At 28.0% G+C, this 25,750-nt stretch overlaps 2 protein-coding genes across 7 annotated transcripts in view; one reads left to right on the forward strand and one right to left on the reverse strand.

Annotated features, from left to right (window-relative positions):
* The window catches only part of LOC107437403 (uncharacterized protein T19C3.4), a 31,310-nt gene extending 12,336 nt beyond the window's left edge, over nt 1-18,974 (forward strand). The window contains exons 2-9 of one of the 3 annotated variants that reach the window (XM_016049400.3): nt 1,213-1,285; nt 1,709-1,788; nt 1,871-1,991; nt 6,924-7,037; nt 7,788-7,920; nt 10,598-10,682; nt 11,445-11,535; nt 13,435-14,476. In XM_016049400.3, the coding sequence (XP_015904886.2) occupies nt 1,213-1,285; nt 1,709-1,788; nt 1,871-1,991; nt 6,924-7,037; nt 7,788-7,920; nt 10,598-10,682; nt 11,445-11,535; nt 13,435-13,476 (739 nt within the window). In that variant the 3' untranslated portion in view covers nt 13,477-14,476. Of the gene's footprint in view, nt 1-1,212; nt 1,286-1,708; nt 1,789-1,870; nt 1,992-6,923; nt 7,038-7,787; nt 7,921-10,597; nt 10,683-11,444; nt 11,536-13,434; nt 14,477-17,496 lie in introns of those variants that run through there. The other 2 variants (XM_016049398.3, XM_071188168.1) reach the window with 2 other exon arrangements.
* LOC107437401 (tyrosine-protein kinase Btk29A) overlaps nt 15,922-25,750 on the reverse strand; it is a 91,210-nt gene continuing 81,381 nt past the window's right edge. For all 4 annotated transcript variants that reach the window (XM_016049392.3, XM_016049395.3, XM_016049393.2 and 1 more), the window contains exons 11-13: nt 23,840-23,958; nt 18,756-18,913; nt 15,922-16,198 (exon numbers count right to left, since the gene is read on the reverse strand). In XM_016049392.3, the coding sequence (XP_015904878.1) occupies nt 16,121-16,198; nt 18,756-18,913; nt 23,840-23,958 (355 nt within the window). In that variant the 3' untranslated portion in view covers nt 15,922-16,120. The remainder of the gene's footprint in view (nt 16,199-18,755; nt 18,914-23,839; nt 23,959-25,750) is intronic.

The raw sequence follows: 25,750 nt of genomic DNA on the forward strand, positions 1-25,750 counted from the left end.
TAGAATCTTATTTAAATTAACAAAAAATTACTTTTATGGGGGTCGATGGAGATTTCGAAAAATTATGTAGGAGTCGATGATCAAAAAAGTTTGGCAACCCCTGATCTAAATAATGTCAGATAAAAAGTTCATGTATTTAAATTCTAAAAGCTTACAAAATCATAAATAATTTATAAAACGATTCCAATTTTCTTTTCAAAGGAGGATAAAATAAACAAGTTTTTGCTTTTTGGACAGAATATTGTTAAAAGTTGTCTATCGCCTAAAAATTTCGAGATATTTTCTATTAATTAAACCTCTCTGAGCAATCACTGAACACTATTTCAATTTTTTTTACAGTCAGAGCTTGGTTGCTTAGCAACCTAGTAAAATTAGGTATTCCTCTTTTGAATTAGTCTATGGGTTATCTTAAAATAGTCATTTGCGGCGGTGACTTTTGTAGGCAGTTTTCTGGACTGTTGTTAAATGTATAAACTTTTATTGCAACCTAATTTATGACCCAATTTTTTTAATATTTTGTCTCTCCCCCCCCCCTCTATTTTAAGGGTCAGGATTCCAAATATGTAAAAAAGTATATATGTTTATTCAGAGAGAGTATGTTTTTGTGTCTGATTTTGTAACTTAATTAATGGTTAGCACTAATAAGCATATCAGAGGTCAACCCCAGGAACCATTAAGATTGACACTTAGTTCGTGAAAATCCAATCATTAGAACTAAAGTTATTCAGGGTAATTTCTTTTCTTTTTTTTTTCGGACTTTACATGTATGCAGAATACAGCTTTTCAACTTTTTTTTTTTATTTTTAATCTGAATAAAAAGTTGGAAAACTTTTGGGCCAATTAATGTTTTTAATGGTTATAAATTGCCAAGATAAGATTTTTGAGAATTTCCGTAAGCCTAGTAGGTTTGGAAATTATTTCTAAATGTTGACTCTATATTTGTAAAAATAAATGCTTTCTTTAAGGAGTAAAAAAAAATCTTTGCTAGTGTTTAATAGTGCATAATTTGCTTAACGTCTTGAAAAAATAATTATACAAATTACATGAATGTCACTTAATTTTAAATCTCAGCTGACTTAAAATTTTTAAATTTAGTTACCTTGATTGAAGTAATAATCTGTAATTGAGTAATTTCTATTTGTAGTTTAATATGTTATGCCTTTTTGCTACATTGCATGCTTTTTTTATAATATTTGTTTATTTTTTGTTTAGATTAATCTTCGGAACCCTTTATCCTGCCTATGCATCATACAAGACAGTAAAAACAAAAAATGTCCGTGACTATGTAAGAAGACAATTTTTTTACTTCCAAATTTTTATTTATTCTCCTTCCTTTATTTTATTTCATTTTTATCTGGAGCATTTTATTAAGCAACCTTGAGGAAAAACTGAATTTTTGTGCAGTATATCAAATGTTGTAAACTTATTTTAAAATGGAAAGTTAGTGTTTCTAAACAAACATAGAGTAGTTCTGAGGCCCAACTCTACATATCCATTCCAATCCATTGATTTGTTGATATTCCGAACTTTTTAATTTCTATTTAAAAAAAAATTTCCAGTTCTTTTGAAATTTTTTTATTTTAAGAATGCATTTTATTTAGAAAAAATACTTTCTTCATATTCTAGTTTGAGATTCACTATAAAAAGGTTTTTGATTTCACAATTGTAATTAATTGCGTAGGTAATTAATTATACAAATCTAATTTAGGTCAAATGGATGATGTACTGGATTGTTTTTGCTGCTTATACAATTATTGAAATTTTTGCAGATATTTTTCTGTCTTTCTGGTAAGTTAACAAGTTTTTGAACATTGTAATTATTTTATTCATTTGAATATTTAAATTCTGTTTTTCTTATTAATAATTTCAGGTTCCCTTTCTACTATGAACTAAAGATCTTATTCATCTTTTGGTTAATATGCCCTGCCAGTAGAGGCTCAACTTTTATTTTTAGAAAAGTCATAAACCCTCTACTCAGCAAACATGAAGTGGTAATGTTAACTTTTTAAATTTTATTCATTATTTGTAATTCATAATATAAAGAACAATGACAATCAAAATTGTCATTCACAAAAATTTAATTTTTCTTGTTTGAAATTACTTTCCCCTTTTAGGTTAATTCTAATAATATTTTTTTTTTAAAATTTCTGTTTCGCTAACTTAATGATATGAGGTATTTAAAGTTGAATTTTTATTTTTGATTAATGCTTTTGCTTAAAGTGATTAAAGGTACCTGCTTAATGTAATTAAAGATAAATAATGTGTGTAATTAAATATAAATCAGTACAAAGAATTTTTTTTTTGTATATGCCACACGCTTAGATATAGCAAATATTTAATAGAAAGTATTTCTGTCATTACTAACGCAATACATGGGGGAATGGAATGAGGGAAATAGTCAAAATTCAGCCCTAATTTCTAAGTTAAACAATATTATAAATCTCATGCATTTCTACACAACTGCAAGCAAAATTTTACTTCTAATACAATATTTCATTCATCAAATTCTTAATTATCTAGAGTGCTCTAAGTTTAACTAGAGCTATGAGTCTTAATAGGATAAAAAAACACCCCAAAATAAAATTTAATATAGTTCAATAGTAAAATAATTATTTTTAATTTTTAAAAAAAAAAAAATAACTTGCCTTATTATTTATTTCAATGTAGCACAAAATTTCAAAATCTATTTAACTTATTCTGTAATTTAATTTGAATTTGATTTCTCGTTAACCATATCATCCTAATTAAAATTATACTTTCTATATTTTTCTTAATTATTATATTTAATTCATTTGTATTGTATTTGTTTTAATTTCATTAATTGTTTGCTCTTTTATTAATTTTAGTTTACTGAATATTTTGTTTATAGATAGAACTATTTAAAAAGAAAAATATTACATAAATTTTCTTAATGCTAATGTATTTTTTAAGTAATTTGAGATATTTTATTTTCATTAATTTTCTTTTTACGAAAATTTTAATATTATTAGACTCTAAGCATAGCTATCAAAATGATAAAAGAAAAAAAAAACTTTGCTTTAACAAGTTTTTTGATTTAAATAAAAATAATAACCTTTTTTTAAAAAAAGAGAAATCATTTAAATCAATTAATTTTCTGTTTATATATAGATTTTTACTTTAAATATATCTGAATGAAAAAAATAGTAAACTTTCCCATAAAAATCTTTCTAATCTTGAATATAATTTACCAATTCGAGTCTGTGTTACCTTAAATAAACATATGTGATACGGGTGAATTTTTAAATGCTTTCTTAATATTACTGTTCTGTAAGAGTTTATTTAATACCAATTTATGTGAGTAAATTTAAAATTAAGTCATAATATCTCTAAAAATTCTTAAAATAAATCGATCCGTCTGCAACTCCATGTTCCGATAGTTTTTTTAATTATTTTAAAAAATGTAAATGTTAAATGAGTTAAGATCAAAAGTTGCTTTTTTTTTCCGAGAGAGAAAAAAAACCTTGTTAAACAATATATTGTACTTGCTACAATCATTTGCATAAATGGGAAAAGTGCTTTTCACATTTTCAGTTTATTTTTAGAATTTTTTTCAGTAATTATTGTAACCAAATTTTTTATTGTATGAAGTATATTTTTATTAATGATTCTAATATTTCCAAAATACAATGTTTATATAAAAGAGCATTATTTAGAAATATTTGAAAATATTTTAAATTCATGTAAAATATTATCAATGTAAATTATTTTATTTAATGCTGCATTATAAGCTCTGTTCTGCTTAAAGCTCAATTGTGTTAAAATAAATCTAAAAAAAAAGCTTGTTTATTCTTTGCTTATTCTATTCAATTAAATCATTCATAATAAAACATCTTATTGTCACTTTTTATCAATGTATACAGCCCATTTTATATTTTTAGACCTTCTCATCATTTCCACTAATTTCAAATGTCTTTTTTTTTTTTTTTTTTTTTTTTTTTTTTTTTTTTTTNTGTATTATCTTAATTTTTTTTTTTTTTAACTGCAATTTGAAAGTTTGAAGGAACAAATTCTGTAAATTAAATACTGTAAATTAATGATATTAAAAAATGGTAAAGTATTATATTTTCATGTGTGCTCACAAACTAAGGGGAACTCATTCTTTTACATATATTATTAATTTAAAAATTTGACTTCTAATTTTTCTTTACATGTTAAATTAAAATATAAGTAAGGAATAATCATATTCAAAAATTTCAAATATTTTTTTTATCATGTTAGTTGTTCAAGAAAGGAAAATTTATATTTTTTAATTATTTATTGATAATATTAAGTAACGGCTAAAAAGTTCCTTTGATTGTGCTTTATAGTAGTTTAATTAAATTTAATTTAGAGCTTTAAGTATCATTTAAATCTTTGCTTTTAATAAACTTAGTTTGAACCAAAAACATTGTTTTCCATTTTTTTAACTAAATTTTTTCCAATCCTGTTTTTTAGTTGCACCATAAGATTTGTATATGAGGCTTGGTGGCAGTACTTTGTGGTCCTGTGCCACAGGGACAAGGTTTACTCAGCCTTTCATCCCTTTGGTGGGTCGACAAAATAAGTACCTAACATGTTTGAGAACTAAGCACTTGGGGTTCCACCTTCAAATTATCACTAACTGGAACATCTACCCCAGTCAAAAAAAGATAGAAAAAAACGGGGATAAACTCTTTGTCAAAAAAAAAAAACGCTGGGATGGGCATAGGCTTTTGCTCTCCTTGAGTTGTTAAACTACTTACTGAGTTTTAGTATATATATATATATGCGTGTGTGTATATATGGTTTATTATAATACAAAATGCACAGCGCTTTTAAAAAATGCTTATTTTAATTTTCGTTTTTTAAAATGGCCAGTTGTTAATTATGAATTTTATTAAGAATTACCTAGTTTGCTTTTGCATATCTTTATAAATGCAGCATGATCAATAATATTAATCTTGTTAATGTTTTTGTTTAATGTACTTTTATTTAAATTTAAAAAATACGACCAATATATTTTTTTATCTAATTAAGTCAAGTAATTATTAATTTTAAAAAGGAAATTATCAACTCGATATTGAATACATTTAAAATGGTGCATAAATTGTTATGGTGGCTATGATAATCAAGAAAAGAGTTCTTTCTTCAGAAACTAGTTTTTTTATCATAATCATGTAAAGTCCTTAAAAATGTTTTTGCATTTTGTTAATTCTATGTGCTCATATATTTTTATATATATATGTGTGTGTGAAAAAAAATTTTTTACACATGAGCATATTCTAATCATGATTTTTTTTTTTAAAAAAAAGAAACTAATTACAAAATATTTTTAGTGCTTAAAAGGTGCTTAGTTTTTGTTCAAAATTTAACTATGCACCCTGTAATAATTACTCAAAAATTTTTATTATAAGAAGAAGGAAGCATCTTAATTATTTATTTGAAGAGATTATTTAGGCTACTATTTTTTATATTCTAAAACTACTAAAGCATCTATTTTCAAGGTAAATTATGATGAAAACCCTACTGTGACAATACACATTACAATTATTTTTTAAATGTTAGAACCAAATTTTATCTACGTTTTGTTGCCAATCAAAATTCCAACTACTTTCCTGCTTAAATTTTCAGACACAAAACTAAAATAAAAATATTTAAAGTTTGTTTTTTTGGAGCATTAAGGGAGAAAATAATTTTATTTTTGTCTTGTCAGAAACATAAATAGGCCGATCTAAATTGAAAGGAAGGAAAAGAAAGAGGCTCTTCAATGTACTGAAAATTGCTTGGACATTTCATAAATTAATACAGTCAAAACCCAATCCATTGTTCCCGCATCTTTCATTTTCTGTATGTATCGTCTTATTTTAACGGTCAGTCACAAATTCTGTTCTTATAATATTATTAATACACCCATTTAGATCATTATTGAAACCAGCAGATTCCCATTTCTATTGTTCAAAAATTCTACGGACATGTGGGGAAAAAATTGACGGTAACTTGTTTTGATATTAAAAACAGTAACTTTTGATACTAATAATGAAGAAAATGTAGATTTGTTACAGTTTGGGTGAAATGCCTCAAACAACAGGTTTGATGTTTATGCATCAGTTGATAAAAATGTTGTAACTTGTGGAAACGATGTAAAGTGAAAATGATGAAGACCAAACTTAACTCAATCAATTAGAACAAACATTTGCAAAAGGCCTTGGCGCAAACTTTCAAAAAATGAACACCAAAACTTTCAGAAAATGAACATCAATCTGTACAATAAATGCCGAAAATTTATTGTGTGCGTTAAGACAAAAGAAGCACAAGATTTCAATTATTTTAAATAAATTAATATATTTGTTTATCCTTTTGCATTGCAAATCTAATGCAGGTAGTACTTAACTTTTTCAATTAATTTTTTTTTACTTATTGTAAATTTATTAATTTTCGTACATTTTCTATCATTTTATTTTTTAAGTTGGCCCGCATTTGTCATTTTCTATTGTTCGTCCCTTGAAAAATGATTGATCAAAGTTCTGCCTAATAAAAAAATTATTATTAGTTCTCTCTGTCTAGTTCTCTTTTATAGATTCTCTGTATGTCTAGTCTGTTTGTAATTTCGCTAATAATTCTGTGATGTCTTCAAAAGTGTTTATATTTGACAATTTTATACATCCTTTAAAATTAAATTGTTTGTGAAATTCATATTCTTTTATGGTTGCTGCTAATTTTTTTTTTTTAACTAACTAACCGTGAGTGTTTTTTACTCTGGGTTTTTAAAACTTATTTCTTGTTATTTGTTTATTTTTATTATTTAGTTATTATTATAAATTTATTTATTTTTATTTTTGCAGCATTTACAGTTGCTTATTGTAAAATTTCTAAAATGCTGCATTTTCATAAAAATACTTAAATATAATTTTTTTAAATTTAACTTCGCTATTTTAAAATTCCAGATGCTAGATTCTTATATTGACTCTCTGTGGGATCAAGGATATGATATTGCCAGAAAAATTGGTGCTCAAGGAGTTGATTATTTAGGTCATTTTATTTTAGAGCTCTTACGAATGGTATGACTAAATTATTTTTACTAATTCTTAAACTTATTTATTTAGTTAATCTTTTAGAGGCTTGCCGTAATAATATGGTGTGTCTATTTTTTTCATTTTATTGCATTTTTGACTCTAGACTATATAGCTATTTAGATTTGTGCAAGAACAGGGCACAGATGTAAAATAAGTTCATCTAAGTTTTCTGTTTATGTTTAAAAGCAAACAAATAGGAGGGGGGCTAACACACTTTTTTTTAAAAATAAAACAAAAAGCATTTTTAATATTATTTCAAATTTAAATTTTGAAATGTGAGAACTCTACAAAGAATAAAAAGTAAAGAATTTAGTTTTCTGTTATTTGATTACAAGCTTAACTGTATAAGGATTTACTCCATTTTTTTAGTATCATTGTATAAAATTTAACTTAAATTTAAACAAAATAAAGTTTTTATGTATAATTTTTAAAGACGTAATCTTTGTTAATTTTGATACATGTTTAAGCTCAATTTTTACAATGCTAATCTCTGTCTGACCACGTTGGAATCACAGACAAATTTAATTCAGCAGTCACTTACTGAATTCTGCAAGTCTATTGTTAACTTTTTAAATTTAACTTTACTTACAATTTATGAATCTGAACTTGTAATTGGACTAAATTCTTCAATTTGCTATTGTATCTTTTTAAATTCATTCACCTCTCTGTATTTGTCAATTGAGAAAAAAAGAGCTTAAACTATTTACTGAAATAAAACATCTATCTTTTTTTCAGGGACAAGTAACTGCTGCTAACTATTTGCCAAGAACTAATAGTGATGCTCAAGCTAGTGCTGTGATGCAGAGTTCACAAAGAGAAGAAGCTAGTTCTCCTTCACAAGGAAGTGTGTCTGATGAAAACAACTTAGGTTGGTTTTGCTTTTTATTTTCCTCTCGCAAAATACTTCAATCTCTAATATATTAGAAGGGATCAATAAATGCATACCCTCCAACATAGGTTTTTGTAGAAAAAAAAATTTCATTAAAAATGTGACAAAGAAAAACTTTTTAACGTAGATATAACTTTATAAAAATAAAATTTTAAAAGAAATAATTACTAGATTCTATATTTTCACATATTTGGAAAATGCCAATAGATTACAGTAATTTGTGCTTAAATTTGTAGCAAAATAAATCAAATGAAATAATTTACAAGATAAATATAATAAATTAATACAACAATATTATTCTTTATGATAGCTGTCATGAATTCCATGTCCTTCAGATTCTTTTGAGTTGCAAAATTACAAAAATACGACAAATAATGTGAAACTGCCAAACATTTTGTAGAAAATTTAAAAATCTCCATCTATGGGAAAATGGTAAAGTAACTTTTTACTGCCACAAGGAAACTTTCTGAAACTTAAGATATTCCATAGTAGTTTGTGATTATATAACTGAAATGTGCTACTAATAAATGTAGTGTAGGGTAGGTTGAAAATGTCAGTGTCATAATGGTGATGAAAAAAGTTGTCTGATGTCATCATTAAGATGTTTATAAATCTTATAACTCCTAATTAATATTTTTTGCCTGAAACCTGAAGTTAACTGGAAAAAATTAACATTAAATGAAAATTCATTCATCTTCTTTTTCAAATCTTTTGACTTACTATGTGAACTGCTGATTTGGAAAATATACTATTCAATTTGACGTGTATACTGTAAAGGGTTGCATTGGCTTACCGCATGCTTTTTCCAAAGGTGCTAAAATAACCACATGCCATGAAGACAATGCACTCTGACTGTAAAAAAACTGCAAAGGTTCATAGGAAATCAACGGTAATTTTAATCAGAAACTACACAAGTACTTAAGATGACCAATTTTAATGAAAAATATGACACAATTGAAAATGCATGATGATGAGCTTCAAAAAGGTAAAATTTAATGTGGCAACAGGTGCATGACAATCATGATAATGTATGCAAAACAATCACAGTAACACATACAAATAATATCAGAAATCAGCATAGAAGTATGAGTGGTAGGTTTATTTAAACCCATCCTGATTTGCATAAGGGCGATGCCAACATTGTCTAACAAAAGTAAACTATTAAGATTATTCCTAATTTAAAAATAAATGCAAATTCTTATCTGTTATGTTAATTGATGCAGTATGGTCCTACATTCAACAGCTGTTCTCTTAGTGACAGAACGTGATCACACAAGCAGGTGAAACCCCAAAAGTAAACTAACGCAAGAATTTGATTTTGTCCATAGCTTAGCGCATTTGTCGTTGATTAATAGAACACTACAAACCCAACCTAAGTTCTTATAATGCCCTGATTATAAGATTCTAAAAAAATTGAAAGAAATGCCTTTTAAAATTTTTTAAAAAGGCCTTAAATTTAAGTATAAAGTTTAAGAGCGGGAACAAGGATATAAGTTAGAATAGAATTAAAATGAGGCCTACAGCTAACAGAAAAATCAGTCCTATTTTGTGAATTTATTTAAAGTTTTTTATTGACTTCTCTTTTTTTTCTCACTTATTTCAATATCATACTCTGTTTGCCAACTCTTAATTATCGTTTTGTTTTATTTTGGAATTGTATTGAATGTATATCTTGAAATAAATTTTTGTAAAAATAAAAATTTTCTTTAAAAAATCCTTTTTTTTTTCTTAGCTTGAGAAGAAAAAATGAATTTTCATTTCGCGGAAATGTCATTTAATTCCTATTTAAGCGTCTATTAGTTTGTCCCATTTTCTTTTACTTTTAAATGCTATATTAAACTTTACTTATAAATGCCATATGCATCTTTTAACCAATAATGCTTTATAATTTTTACTGAAATTAATATCACTGAATTTATCATGAGTTAATTTAATAATAGCCTTCTTAATAGAGCTAGTTTTTATGTTTACATTATTTGAAGAGCAAATTGTAATTCATTTCAAACTTTCCATCTGCCTATTTTAAGTCTCTGAAGTATTTTTTTAATATTTTGCTGCTTTTATGAGTTTCTGTCCTCTGGTTGTTTGTATTGGTAAAAGTTAGAACTACTTTTAGCTGATTACATAACCTATCATTAAGCATTAATATTTTAGCTACATTAACACAATTTTGTATGTTCATATTTTTTTTGTAATTCACCTTTAAAGCAAATTTCATTATCTTCACATTTTATTTTCAGGTGAAGAAGATTTTGCCATTCTCATGGCATTTAATATCACTTATTACTGAATTATATTATAACTGATTAATTATCACTGATTAATATCACTGAATTTATCATGAGTTAATTTAGTAATATCCTTCCTAATAAAGCTAGTTTTTATGTTTACATTATTTGAAAAGCAAATTGTAATTCATTTCAAACTTTCCATCTGCCTATTTTAAGTCTTAATAATTTTTTTAATATTTTGCTGATTTTATGAGTTTCTGTCCTCTGGTTGTTTGCATTGATAAAAGTTAGAACTACTTTAAGCTGATTACATAACCTATCATTAAGCATTAATATTTTAACTACATATTAACACAATTTTGTATTTTCATATTTTATTATTCACCTTTAAAACAAATTTCATTATCTTCACATTTTATTTTCAGATGAGGAAGATTTTGCCATTCTCATGGCTGAAAATCCAGAATTATACAAAGGAGCTAAACTTGCTGCTGCCAGGCAGAGTAATGAGTAAGTATAGAGTTTTGATTCAATTATTTAAAACTATTATATTGTATACTAGAATCTATTTAACTTTAAATTTATTTACTGATTATCACTTTTTATCTGCCTATTATATTCGGTTTTAAGCACAACTTTTGATATAATTTGCTAATATATGCTCAAAAAGCTTGCTTTAGAATTATCATCACTTGGATAGATACCAATCTGCTGACAAGTCTCATTTGAAATTGAAGGAAAGATATTTTACAATAAAACAAAGCACCAGATTTTGAATTATAATATATTAGAAGTTTGATATGCTCTGAGTATAAAGTGGAGATTTAATTTCTCTGAACCATACATACTTATTCTCTGATGAGTCAATATATCATTCACCTGAAATTTTTAAGGAATTGTTTCTGTTTATTATTTCAATTTAACGCAACTTATTGTAAGTTTTTATTTCTTAACCAGAGTGTAGACCTAATAATGTTAAGATATTCTATTTTTTTGTCCTGTGTTTTGATGTCTCTGGTTTTTATATTTTGGGCTCCTAAAAGGCAGGAAATTAGGACCTCGAAATTTTCTATTTTACCTAATAATATGTGTGTCCTTTTTTATAATGTCTTGTTATCATATCCCCGTTTATGGTTATAAATATCTTGTTGACTTCTATAATTTATGCTTTTTGATTGACTATATTGGATATTTTTATCTATGACTATATTGGTATTTAAGTATTTATCATAATTTATTAATAATTTTGATATTTTGATTCCCTTCATGAAGAGAAGATATGCTCACTGAAAGTGATCCTGAATCTGATGAAGAATTCAAATCTGTGAAAAGTCGACCTTTGAAGGTGTCCAAAAGTAAAAAAGTAAGTAGGAAAAAAAAAAACAATTATTTTCATAATAGTTAGTGTTGGTTTGAGTTCAGGGGGGATTGTATTTCGGTGTCCCTGGGAATTCCGGATTTTTTGTATTTTTAGAGGTCTGAAAATAGGAAGCTGGGCATATGATTTTTCTAAAAACATCATGAAATTCTGAGTTTCTCAAGACCATTGATTCTATGACTTTCGTTGATCAAAAGCTTATAATCAGACGAAATTTTCACGGAATTCCTCAAACTAAAATTCAAGTTTAGAAACTCTCGCTAATGAGACTCTTGAAGGCACTTGATTCTTCTGTTAACTTGATCCTTTTTGTTTGGCGAATTTTTGCCATTTAGAACTGTACCGTAATCTGTTAATATCCACAATTCTCATTCTCCCGGTTTGAATATCAAACATCGATTTTCGTGTTTACCTAATTTAAATGTTACACGTTGTGATTTATATTCGCTTCATTTTAAAATCATACATCGTGGTTCTTATTCGTGTGATATAAAATTCCAATGTCGTGTTTTGTATTTGCGTTTTTTTTTTTTTTTTTAAATTGTGCGATTTTTATACATGAGTTGTTTGGAATATTAAACATCAATTTTTTCCTATTTTTGTGTGCTTTATAAGCTACGTATTAGGATTCGTATTCATGTGTTTTAAGAAACCCAATATCGCAACTTGTATTCTAGCAATTTTTAAAATCCGGTGTCGCAATTTCAAAATCCAATATTGCGATTAGTGTAAGACAGGGGTGTCAAACTCAAAAGCAAACTTGGGCCAAATAAACAATGCTTAACTTTAGGTGGGCCTCAAAAAAAAAATTTTAAAAAATCAGTGTTTACAGAAACAAATATTTTTATTTTGAATAGTACATTGTAATAAGCATATATAAAGTAAAATTATTGTTTGACAACTCTTCTCTGCTACTATCTTTCCTATTTCGGGAGAAATTTTATTGCCCGAGACTACTTTCAAAATTGACCGAACGAGAGCTATTAATATGGGTTCGGGCAGGAGATTTATTTTCATTCATAACAACAAAAATTGCTCGCACTGATAAGTACTTCCAAACATGGAAATAATTTCATATGCGAATTTTCGAGTATTTTCAAACCTTGCCGGTAAATATTTGTAAAATTCAGGCACACCCACTTCAATGAATTTTGTCTTCAAATTTGAGTCGCACTGAATCTCAATCATTTCCATTTGCATATTACTGGGTACTGAGTCTATATTTATTGAGAAAATCGAAGAAAACAAACAAAATTTGTGTTCCAAAGAATTAAAATCTTTAAAGCTTGTTTCAAATTCCGTTCTAAGATTTGAAATTTTTTCTGTGTATTTTTGATAAGATGCAGTATCTCTGGAATGGCAGGTGCCGCAAGCTAATTAGAATTTTACATTTTCGCACGTGCAATTTAAAATGATCCGTATAGTTTATAAATAAAGTATATTATAATTTTATATGCTAGTTTCCATTCTAATTCACATTTCTATTTTATTTTTACTTTGCGTTGGATATATTGACTGGGCCGCAAAAATGTTCATCTCGGGCCGCAAGTTTGTCACCCCTGGTGTGAGAACTAAGATTTTCTTAAATTAGTTATTATAAAAGTGTAATATTCTTCATTGGTAGGTAATTTGATTATAAATTTTATTTTTAAAAAATTATGTTAAATATGAAACATGTATGCTATATAACTTGATATTGATTTTTTTGCACAGAAAATTTTCAGGGTATTTAACTTTGTGTCACAATTTCCCCTGAAAATTTTAATATCAATAATTCTTGTTAAAAGACAATACTTCATAATAATTTATTAGTATAGCTTAATACTGAACTGTGAATTTTGTATGAAATAATAAAATTTTACACACATTTTTTCTGTCTTTCAGACTATGATACTAAGAGAGAGAAAACGAAAGCCTACAAAATAATTCTTTTTAATGTTCGACGTTTTATTTAGTATCTGCTTTTTATCTCCTCCAAAAATGAATTGAAAATTTTAGAAAATATATTATGTATGATTGTTTAATCACATGTTTATAATTTTCAACTAATTTATTTATTTTAGAAGTCTGAATTATTTATATAATTGTTATACTTTAAAAACATCTTAGCAGGCTCTCAATATTTTAATTTATTTATTGCTTCATTCGAGTCTCCTCATGCTTTTTTCTATTCTTTTTTTTTTTCAATTATAATTATTCTGAATTTTTTTGTCTTAAATTTTCATTGTTAAATTTTCAAAATTATATTTTATTAATTCTGCAAATGAATTTAAAACTTTCATGATGACTTTGTATGTTGGCTAGTTTACATACATTCAGTATGTTTTTATCCAAACTTTTTATGAACTGTATCGCTCAAATCTACACTGTTATAAGGAGCATTCTCTTTTTACGTTTAATTAGTTGGCATTTTCAACAACATTAATGGTGCTTAGTGACAGTTTTATTCTTTTTTCAATGTATTACTACAATTTAGTCAAGTTTTTAATATTTTCCAAATTCATTTTCTAGAACTATTTAGTACTCTATTTGTGACTTATTTAATCACTAAAGTTTATTATTCGACTAATTTTAACTTAAATATGTTTTCTGTATGAGGGTTATTTTAAAATGTGTTATGAATGCTCTTTAAGGTTTTCGTATAATATTTATATGCATCCTGAAGATTTTTATATGATTGTTAGTTTAATTTTCTTAGTATGCAATATATCAATCGTAAAAATATAAAATTGTTTATTTGTGATAAAACACAGCATGCAGAGCATGTTTTGATCTCATGTTTACTTTTCGTCATTTCCTACCATTTGTATTAAATATGTTTGTTTTGTTAGATTATTTTTGTAATGCCTGTGAATGTAAAAAGTTCGTTTCTGTATGTTAAGTTCCTATAATTTATGTATAATAAATAAAGGAAAACAAATTTGTATTTGTGTTATTTGTTTTGTGTTTTTGAATGCATTATCTAAAAATTCTGTAAGTGTACACTAATATTTCATTTATATCTCATTACATACCTACCAAGTCTCCTGATCTTTAATGAAGATTCCTGTATTTTACGACTATCTCCTGTTTACACGTATATTCTCAAATTTCTCCTTATTTGCGGAAGAAATTTAAAAAAAAAAAAAAAAAAAGAATTTTGGCAATAAAATATCTACTAATGGCAAAAATATTTATCTTATCCCTCAAAAGATGGTTCTATTGTTATTGCAGTATGTTGAGTGTTTATAATTTAAGGAATTAAAAATAATGGTTTAAAAAAATCTTCTTTAGATTAATATTTATATACATATCTTTTACTTAAATGAATGTAAGTGCTTAGATTATTTTCAATTTTGACTTACATGATTATGCATGATGTATCAAAACTTTACTCGCAGCTCAAAAAATGTCATTAGTAAAATCTCCGTTATTTTATTTCTCCAAAGTTGGCGGGTATGCCATTAAAATTGAAATCTCTTTTAGTATACTGCTTATCAACTTATAAAGTGAATCTCTTTTGTTCCTATAACTTTACAACTTAAGCATGCCTGTGCTTACAAGAAATTATTGAATAAATGCTCAATTCATACAATTTCTTTGCTGGCTGCCAGTTATCATTCATTACTAAATGTTTTTGGGCGTAGATTTGGTTGTAGATAGTGCTGTTAGGTGTGGATGTTAATCTTATAAAAGAGGAAGTCATTCTGTACTTCAATCTAATTTACTATATTGGAATTAAAATAGAAGATGTGTTTTCTTTTATATAAAGCAAGAATAAAATACTTTTTTTTGTAAAGATGGAATGCATAGTAATAAAAATAAAATTAACGTTTTTTCTTTTTTATTTCCTTATTTATTTCTATTATGATGTATATTTTATATGACTGCAAAATTAGATGGGAACTTCTTTTTGCAAAGTTTTTATTTTATAACATTTAATTTTTTTTTCTTTTTTAAAGTACTTATTATTTTGCCTATTTATTTTTTTTTAAATTAAACTTTTTTGTTCAGATGGAAGTTTTTATTAATATAAAGTTAACACAAATTTCTATTTTTTGCTATAAATTTAAGATTGTGTAGAAAATTTCTCTACATTGAAACAAATTGAATTAACATATTTTCACGACGTGTTATTTGCTTTCAGTTTTTCCTTTTAACTGTAAAGGAATTTTTCACCTTAATTAAGTGCTATTATGAAAAGAGCTGATAATAAAAAATCTGAATATATATTGGTAAAAAAATTGGAACTTAAATTTAAATCAATGTTGTATTGCTTTTACAAAGTATTTTAGTTTCATTATCTTAGCTCTAGAATGAGTATCCATCTTGCTTACCTTTATTACAATTTGCTGCTCTGAATTCATTCTTACAAATCACACACATAAAACAAAAACTTAAATATGTTTATTAAACAATCATATGCAAAAAGGTATGTTCTACACAAATGTTTGATAAAGTGCGTGAAGCAAAATATAATTCCGTATAATGAAATTCTATAGAATTTGATGATAGTTCATGAATAATGATAATTGTTGGTGGATACTTTTCAGTGAAAGACAGATGGCATAGGTCTACCATATTAACTTGTTCAACTAATGTCCCATTCTTCTAAAATCTTTTCCAGTTCATATTTCAATGCTCTAAAAGGTGGCCTGTTCTCTGGGAGCTGAAAAGTAGATTTTTCTTTCATCAGTTTTAATTTTAAGATATCTATATAGATATATAAAACCTTTTGAGAGCAAATTGTCTTCTACTCTGAATTATAAAGCTTAAAATGAGGAATCTTCTACACTTGTAGACATTTGAAATGAGCAGCCAATAAAATTTAAGTGCCATTGATATTCCTGTTCCTTGTAAAAATTATTTATAACTTTTTAATAAGTCAAGCCTTCTTTCACAAAGATGTTCCAATCATAGTTCACATTCTAGCTCTACCATTGAAGAGGGGGTTACATTTCTCAATTAAATACTTGACCCATTAGCACCCTAGTGAGTTTCTATTTGATTTCATATTTTTTTATTTGCATCAGACTTAGTTAATATTTTATTCCACTACACTATGATGGTAGCTACTTATCACATTCATTTAATCGACCATTTTCACGATTTTTTTTTTTTTAGATTTATGCTGAAATTTGAAAATTTTATCAAAAAAAGGACATTTTTCTCAAAATTGCTCTTGAGAAAATTATTGCAAAAAAAGAAATGGAGAGTTTTTGCTTATTTTGTACATTACTTCTTGTAGGTTCTGCATATTTTTCTTTCTTTTTAAGAAAAGGAGCTTAGTTTCCTATTACACTTTCAGGAGGAGTAAAAATATTGTTTCAATCAGATTAATATTTCAAAAATTTTAAATTTTTTTCTTTGAATTGGTAACTAAAACTTGATAAGAATTGCCATTTGTTTACTCACTTCAGTGGATATTCTGCTGGTAAAAATCTTATCTTCCAACTTATATATTTCCCTGCAATACTAACTAGATTTTCTCATATGTTATATGTGAACAAGTGTTTTATATGGATTGCATGTAATATTTGTGTTGTCTTGCATGCAATGGTGGATTTTCTTTTGTTAAAGTGGACTTCGTTAAACTTGTACTGCTAGTAAATTTAAATTATAAAGACTCTAAATATTAAAAACGAAAAGAATTTGATTTTTAGTTTTCTATCCAAAATGTGAGTAGAAGTTTTTTATTGGGAGGATTTCTTTGCTCCTCATCAACATATAATGATAATCTGGGAAATTTAAGATTCTCTTTGGAAAATAAACAGTGACATATTCTAATAACTTGATCTTACTTAACTCTAAAACCTCTTACATGAAAAATAGATTAGAGCTTTTTTTTTAAGTAATAAATAACGCACTTAGATAAGTAGAAATGAGTAATGACTCAAGCAATTATTTTAAAAATATGTAAGCATTTATTTCTTTTTTTAAAAAACTTTGTCTTAATTTTTATTTTAGCCAGGTAGCCATGACCAAAAGAAAAACACTGCACCGAGAATGCATGACCGTTATTATGATGAAGTCTATGACAATTATGCCTATCGTGATCGAAGAGAATTCGTTTCAGATGTTAATTACAATTCTGTCAAGTGGAGAGAATTTCTTTCTGACTTCAAAAGAGATTGAAATTACTCAGCGTCGTTCTTTTCTACTTATTAGCATTTAAACGCCACATTTGCCTGAAAGCATTCTTTACTATGCATGTTGTGTTTTGATTAGTTAGAATTATTTGGACTTGTGATGCTGAATGCTTATGTTACTGGGTTAATGTAAACCTGTGCTACGCTGGTTCCAGAGGTTTCCTTGAGTTTATTTCGATGCAATAAATCTACAAGGGATTAAATAGAGTTAACTATTAGCACTGGAACTATGTACTTCAATTATCACATACTTCTGATGTACAGTGCAAAATAAAAAGCGGAATTCCTTAGTAACTTTTGATCTAATGATCTAATTTTCACATACTAAAATTAAATCTAAATGGTGGCAGAAGTTCACCTTAATTATGCTAATTTGTACAGACAATAATCTAAGTTACGGAATATGACTAAAAAATGTACTTTCTTTAAATTATCGTACGTATTTTGCAAACGGATTCGGGTTTTTGACCATCAAAATATGGTTTAAATACATCAGCCCGAAAAGTGGTCAAAAGTTTGGATCCCCTAATATTAATTTAACTTTTTAAGGATTTGACCATAGTTATGGAATTATTTAAAAGAATCAAAAAAATTTTTTAACCCAATTGCTAGACTCACTTTTCCAAACATATCATTTTTATGTGTGTTAAATTTTGTATTTCATTTTAATAATGGTTGGAAAATACTACAAAATTTGAACAAAATCAGCCAAATATTTCTTGTGAAATTAAAATTTAAAAATACGATTTTCATTACTCCGAATCCATCGTAAAAAAAAGGTATTAATTCCGAAGAAGGGTGCTTTTGTGTCTGATTTTAATTAAGATCATCACTAATTAATTCGCACATTTAAGGTTAACTTTTTGAACCATTTAGTTTTCTACTTAGTATGTAAGAATTTAAACATTAGATCAAATGTAACCCACAGAAAAGATTTTCATTTATCTTTTACTTTTCTTATTCTAGAAAACAGTGACTTTCAGATTCAGGAAATACAGATATTATAAATAAAACGCAATTTATTAATGTTATTGAAGTAATGCATCTTTTGAAATTGGAAACATTTTAAGATCTCACCTCTTCCCAACAAGATTTCATGATGACATACACTTCCCATGGACAAGATCTTGGCACATCTAATCTCTGGCCTCTTTGAACTTGTTCTACTACTTCAGCATTTGTAGCTCGTCCATAAGGAACTTTTCCGCATGTAAAGATTTCCCACATCAAAACACCTGAGGGAAATAAGATAATCGCTTTAGCATGCTAACAATAAAGCTTTTTTGATCTCATGAATATGTTGTGTATATATTTTTGTTTTATAGCAGTTTTTTAAAATGTACTTAAGAGCAAACATTACTAAGATGGCATATGAGTCACATAAAAATTATTAACTAAAAAGTGAAGGAATAAAACAATGTATGTTATTAGTATAATTTTATTTTAGATATTAGCAAATGGGATTTTATTCAATAATGACTTCTTACAAATGACCTCCTTTGGATTTATATTTAAAATTTCAATTTTGAGCCTCCAATTTTTGACCTTGTTTCTTACATAAGTTTGTATGAATTAGATATTAGCGTAAAGATATAGGATGTTATTTAAAAATGATTTGATGGAAATAACCACCTCTGGATTTGTTTAAAAATTCAATTTCNCCCCCCCCCCCTATTTTCGATCTCTTTTTTTCTGCATAAATTTGCTCTTATTTCAACAATTGTTATTACACAAATAATTTAAGTTTTAAAGTCATAAAATTTTTGTGGTTTATTGCAGTAAACCAATAATTGAGCATAAGCCTTGGGGGAAAAAATCCAATGAAGTTATATTGCGTGGTTTTGATAGACAGTTTACTTCGGTAGTTTTGAAGATCGAAGCAATCGCTGAACTTTTCTCTGATTAAGATGATAGGGCTGTGTCTCGGGATGCATAGTGTTGTAACAACACTTTTTTGTCAAAATCATCCAATTCATTCAACAACAACAGCAAAAAATAGATTATGTTTCTGTGGCGTTTTTTGTTTCAGATTATAAATCCAGCCAAACAGTGGTTGTAATAAACTCTTTTCAAGACTAACACGGAAGTTGTATTTTCAAAAAAAAGTATTTTCACCTAATGCGACAATTTGACTCATTTACCGTACCTTTTAACCAAAAATGATCAAGTAGTGTATATCCCAAATAAAGTAATTATTTTTGTAATAAATTTGAACAGTTTCTATACGCTGTGCGGCTCTTAACAAAGAAGTTGGAGATTTCCCAAACAATATTGAACTCGAATGTCGATTTAATAAGAATTAGGAAAGAAACGCGGTTGCTATAGTGTTTAACAATAAATATAGTACTAATTTGATCTCTCTAAATTTTTCAATCACTTAAAATAAAATTTCTTAGTAAGTATATATATTCGGCAAAATTTTTTCCCCTCATTTCTAAAGCTGTGGTTTAAAATGGGAGTATTGTTAATCCATTAAGCAGAACGAAATTAAAAATTACACTTTGAATGTTTTTGTGACAATTTAAATTGTGTTCCTTTTTGAAAAGATGATGAGTTTATAAAACATAGGTCAAAAAAAAAAATTTTTTTTTCCTATAAAAGTTATCTTAAAAGAAAATTTACTAATAATATTATCAAATTTATAATATCTTTGATTTTTTTCCGACATGTAAATCTCATCTATCGGCAACAATTGAACACTATAACGAGCACATTCAGAGAAATATACTATAATCACCGTTAACAAATTTTTAGATTCCTTTGAAAAATGGGGCCTTTGGTATCACAAAATTAATATCTAAACAAGAAAGAAGAAAGTAACGCTCGGCAAGATGAAAAATCTCAAAACCAATTTGACTTCCTGATGAAATTGTGAGATGTTTCTAGAAGAAATAGCCATGCAACTTTTTCTGATTTTTTTTTCTCAATGGAGCTGATTTTATTTAGTGTTTTTAGAGCCACTATACAGTATTTCGTTAACTTTGATAGCGTATTTATTTTCTCCTTGTTTAAATATTCGTGACTTCTGACGATTCTTTCTTTTTTGACGTCCCGCAGTGGACTGATCGTTAAGACACGGTTCCCAGCAGATCACCGAAGTCAAGCATCACTGGCTGCGGTCAGTGTGCGGGTGGGTGACCACTTGGATTAGTTTGCGTACTGACCGAGGGTGTGCGGTATTGGTCCTCGTTAAACTGTTCTACCATAAAGTGCTCGATTTCGGGAGCAGGTCGTCGGGCTACCGAGCGGGAGTGCCATCCCCTTGGCAGAGGATCAAAATTGCGATGGCATGTCTTCGAATCATCCTCAGGGATGTTTCCCAGACCGTCGCCATTTTGCAGCTCTAGTGCGACGTAAATGAACTACAACGTCTTTTTTGACAAGGATTTTAAAAATGTATAGCGGGCTCCCATTATGGAACACTTTGCATAATTTTAAGAAAAATACTTTCAAATTATTGACTTTTCTAGCTTATAGCACAGGACTAGTGCTCTAAGGAGTAAAACTTCTATTATTCGAAGATATTTGTATGGAAATAGACGTAAATAATTCTTCAATTAAATTTTATTTGTTAACGATAAAGAAATCTGCCCTTTTCTTATTTGTGCTGATTTTTTCTTTTTTAATTTGACTTCATTTAAAGGTCGTTCTTTATTCTTCGTAATTTTTTATATGCGTCGGTCTAGAGCTGCTCAGTGGGTTGTGACCGACACTCTGGGACGCATGTCTGAGGATGATCCGGAAACATTCTCACACCATCCATTCATCCTCAGATCGTAGTTTTGATCTGAACTAGAGCATGATCAATTTCCTAATTAGTGGTATAGATTTATTATGGGAACTTGGAGGACCTAGTGACCCCAACCTATTTAACGTGCACCAGTCACCATTTTGTTCTTCGGTAGGGGAGACAGCATTCACAACCTTTAAGACATGGGTCTAACGCCCTACCACCCCGTTCTTTATATTCACACATATATAAGTCTGCATATTTATGCGCGAAAAACAAAACATATCTTCACTAGCTGATTAAAGCGGTCACCCACCCTCTCTCTGACCGCTGCCAGTGATGCTTGACTTCAAGGATCTATTGGGACTGTGGGGCACTGTGTCAGTCCACTATGAGACACTGTGAGTTCTAGTAACCCCAAAAAATAACGTTTTCGAGGATTGATTAAAAGAGAGTGGGTTCGATAACTGATCAAATAATAGCTGGTTCGACTATCGATAAAAAGAGAGTGGGTATGAGTATTCTATGATCAGTATAGTGTAGGTAGGTATTTTATTTACGTCGCTCTGGAGTTAAGCAATGGGTTATTGGCGACGGTCTAGGAAACATCCCTGAGAATGATCTGAAGATGTCATCAAAACTTTAATCCTCTGCAGAGGGAATAGCCCCCGCAGTCCATTGTAGAACAAAGAGACCACCGAGCGGTATCGCTCGCCGAACGCTGTGCAAAGCGTGGAGGTAGCGGGTTCGAAACTCGCTATTACCCAGGAAGTATCTTCGTGCTATCCTTCTCTGTAGCGCGCTATCTGTCTTTCTATTTGGCAAAGATTTATTAGCCTAAATTGAGCACACAAACCTGCAAATGTATGTAATTCCATAATAAACAATAAAGAACAAATCTTGTTTGAAGAAAAAAGTTTTAAATCTGAATAGCTGAATAATTGCGAAATATTCTTGTATGGTTTTGTGTATTTTGGACTTAAAAAGCAAATAATTGTCCTGCTTTGCAATGAAAGCATTCTTGTTACCTATAAAAGATGTTTTATTCTGATTTATTTAATTGAAAAATTATCAGAGACTGAAGTGCTTTTTTTTTTCTTAATATTTGAACATTTAGAATCAATCGTTTACTTTATGCTTAACGTTGTTTTCAGAAGATGGCTGATTTGTTGTTGATGATTGATCGATCTAGTGTTATAAAGTAAGTAACTATCTACGTAAGTACAAATTTAATAATTCAATCCCGTAACTTCTATATTAATTTCTCGATTTACGACGGGTACCTGTTTTTTTTTTTTTAATTATGTCATTATAGCGTAAAAATTGAGCTGATGGTAAAATATTCTGTGCGAAATAAAATTATTTCCATCAAAATATGGCTGGTTTTTTTTTAAATTTTTTAGGTGATATCCTAAAACTCCATTATTAAACTACTTGATAGTTATATTATTATTCTTTCCAAGTTATTTTCCGAGAGCCAAATGGTAATTTGTTAAAAATTTTAATTACATAATAAAATTCTTTAATTATTTTGTACGTTTCCAATTTATTCCTTATTTTAATTTCGATAATCGTAGATAGTCGTGAAAATGTTTGACTTGAAAAAAATATTAAGAATTTTTTTTTAATGTCCTCTTTATTTTATACGGTACACTCGGGATCAAATATATTTCTACCCATGCACAAAGTTAAAAATTACCTTATTAAATTTAGTGTAAGTGGGTTTTATTTTTAGCTCTGATACAGTTTTGCGCTGTATTTTCGTTTTGATATGATTTATTCCCTTCTTCAGGTAATAAATAAGGGTCAAAACCTGAAACACTCTTTTGACCTTTATATTTTTCAAGCATTAATGGCTGCCGTCAGTGTGTGGGTGGGTGACCACTTGGATCCGTCTACGTAGGGACCGAGGGTGTGCGGTATTGGTCATCGTTAAACTGTTCTTCCGTAATGTGCTCGACTTCGTGTGCAGGTTGTCGGGCTACCGAAGCGGGGGTGCCATATCCCCTCTGCAAAGGATCAAAATTGTGATGGTATGTCTTCGGATCATCCTCAGGGATGTTTCCCAGACCGTCGCCAATAGCCCATTGTGCAGCTCTAGAGCGACGTAAATGAACTACAACAACTAAAATAAACAGTTATTCACCATCGAAGTTTCTTTAATTAAAAAAATCAAATATTTGATCAAATCAAAATAAATTTTTGAATACGAATGAAATATTTTTCTTTCCAAACTATTTTCTCGTATTTTATTATAAATATAATTCCGATAATCTAACAGATTTTTTTTGTAACTATTAGACACTCTCATAAATAAAACTTAGAAAAATGGTTTTTTTGCTCGTAATTANTATTTATATATATATATATATATATTGAATATAATCTAGTGCTATTATTGGTTTTCTTATTGAAATAAATGAAACATTACCATAGGCCCAGACGTCTGATTTACTGCTAAACCGTGTGTAACCAAGCACTTCTGGTGGGGCCCATTTTATAGGAAACTTTGCTCCTCCTGAACTAGTATATTCATCATCAATGACATACCTGGAAAAGAAATAAAGTTACATTATTCTTGAAATGAATTATCACTAATGACAAAGAGTTCATGAGAAAATTTAATCGTATTAAGTGATAAACGACCGTTATGTCATTATGAAGAAATCATTAGAGGAAGGCATTGGCCCACATTGGGCTGTCTGGCCAACTATGATGATGATGATGATGACAGAGGTTTTTTTGGCATACTCTATACATATTTTGTTATCTGGTTTCAAAACCTTTCATATTGTACCAACCTTAATGTACAATGCACAAAAAAAGATAAATAAATAAATAAAAAACGTTCTATTTTGAAAAAACCTAGAAAACTAAATTCCGATCAAGTGAGCGGGACTTCACGTTCTAGGACTCTACCTTTTTAAAAATTTTACTTTTTTAAAATTCGATTTCTCGGAAACTATTTGACCGATTGTGTTCAAATTTTGTGTTTTGCCATGAGAAATTACATTTATTTAAATAATAACGTAAAAAGATGCAGACTTTACAATTAAAAAACTTTTCGACTATTATCAAATAAATAATTAAAAAAATTAAATATTTACTAAAAGTAATTTATTACATGCAATTATCTTTGGATAGACAAATTTTAGAATTGTGAGCAAAATTTTTTAAATTCGCTGAAAAAGTTCTTGAGATATGGCAAAATAGGCAAAAAAGTAAAATCAACATTAAGGGGTCCAAACTTTGAAACGCTCTCCTGATCAAACTATTGGGACCATACTTCCCAGATTGCGGCTATCCCCTATATTTTGGGAATCAGAAATCCAAATTGGTTGAAAAGAAAAACGTATGTTTATTCAGAGAAAATACATTTTTGTGTCTGATTTCGTAATCTAAAATATCGTCTGCACTAATTAACATATTTGAGGTTGCCCCATTGAACGATTAAGATCCTTCCTTGTCCTTCGAGTCCTTGTACGCAAAGATCCGATCATTAGTTAAAAAATTATTCAATATGGCAGTTTTTTTCTATACTGTACAGTTTGAATAGGAATAAAATATATATTTTAATTCATTCAAAATAATTAAACTTATATATAAATTCAAAAATTTTGTTTTTTAAAATGTATATAAAATGAAGATTTTTAATTAATTGCATTGCTGTGCTATTATTTTGGTTGTTTCAGTTTGTTTTAAGCAGATTAATATGCCTCTTCAGGTTTTAACTGCTTAGGTAATGAAATTTTCACTTAACCTTAATTGCAATTAGATATTTTTTCTGGTTGTAAAGGGACCACTCTGACTTTTAAGTTACAAATTTTATATTTTATTCAGAGTAATATTTCAAGTAAAAATTTCTTTTGGTTTAATTTCTACATTGAAAAAACACTTCTTTAAGCTTACCTGATGATATTTTTTCTTCTCTACTTCGAAATGTGTAGCATTCACCAAATAATTCAAACTAAAATTAGTATCTGTATTTTTGGAAGCTAAAAAATTTAGAAACAAAAAACCCAAAAAAATTGCTACATAGATAATCAGTATCGATGCTTTAGGAAGCTGAGAAATTTTTTAAAAAAAATACCGAAAAAATTGCTACATTGATAATTTGATAAATATTTTTATGCAATTACGGATAATCGGTAATTCTTGAAACATAATAATAATACCCACGTATGAAGAAAATTTGCTAAAGATTGAAATAATGTTCAATTGGTTAAAGTGGAGCCATGATGGCTTAAAGGAAAAAAGCGTGCTCCAATAAGGTGAACTGGGTTCGAATCCCAGCGATGGCTTGCACGTGCTGACGTAAAATATCCTCAATGGTAGATGGATC

This window comes from Parasteatoda tepidariorum, chromosome X2 (assembly GCF_043381705.1).
Source record: "Parasteatoda tepidariorum isolate YZ-2023 chromosome X2, CAS_Ptep_4.0, whole genome shotgun sequence".
Lineage (NCBI taxonomy): Eukaryota > Metazoa > Arthropoda > Arachnida > Araneae > Theridiidae > Parasteatoda > Parasteatoda tepidariorum.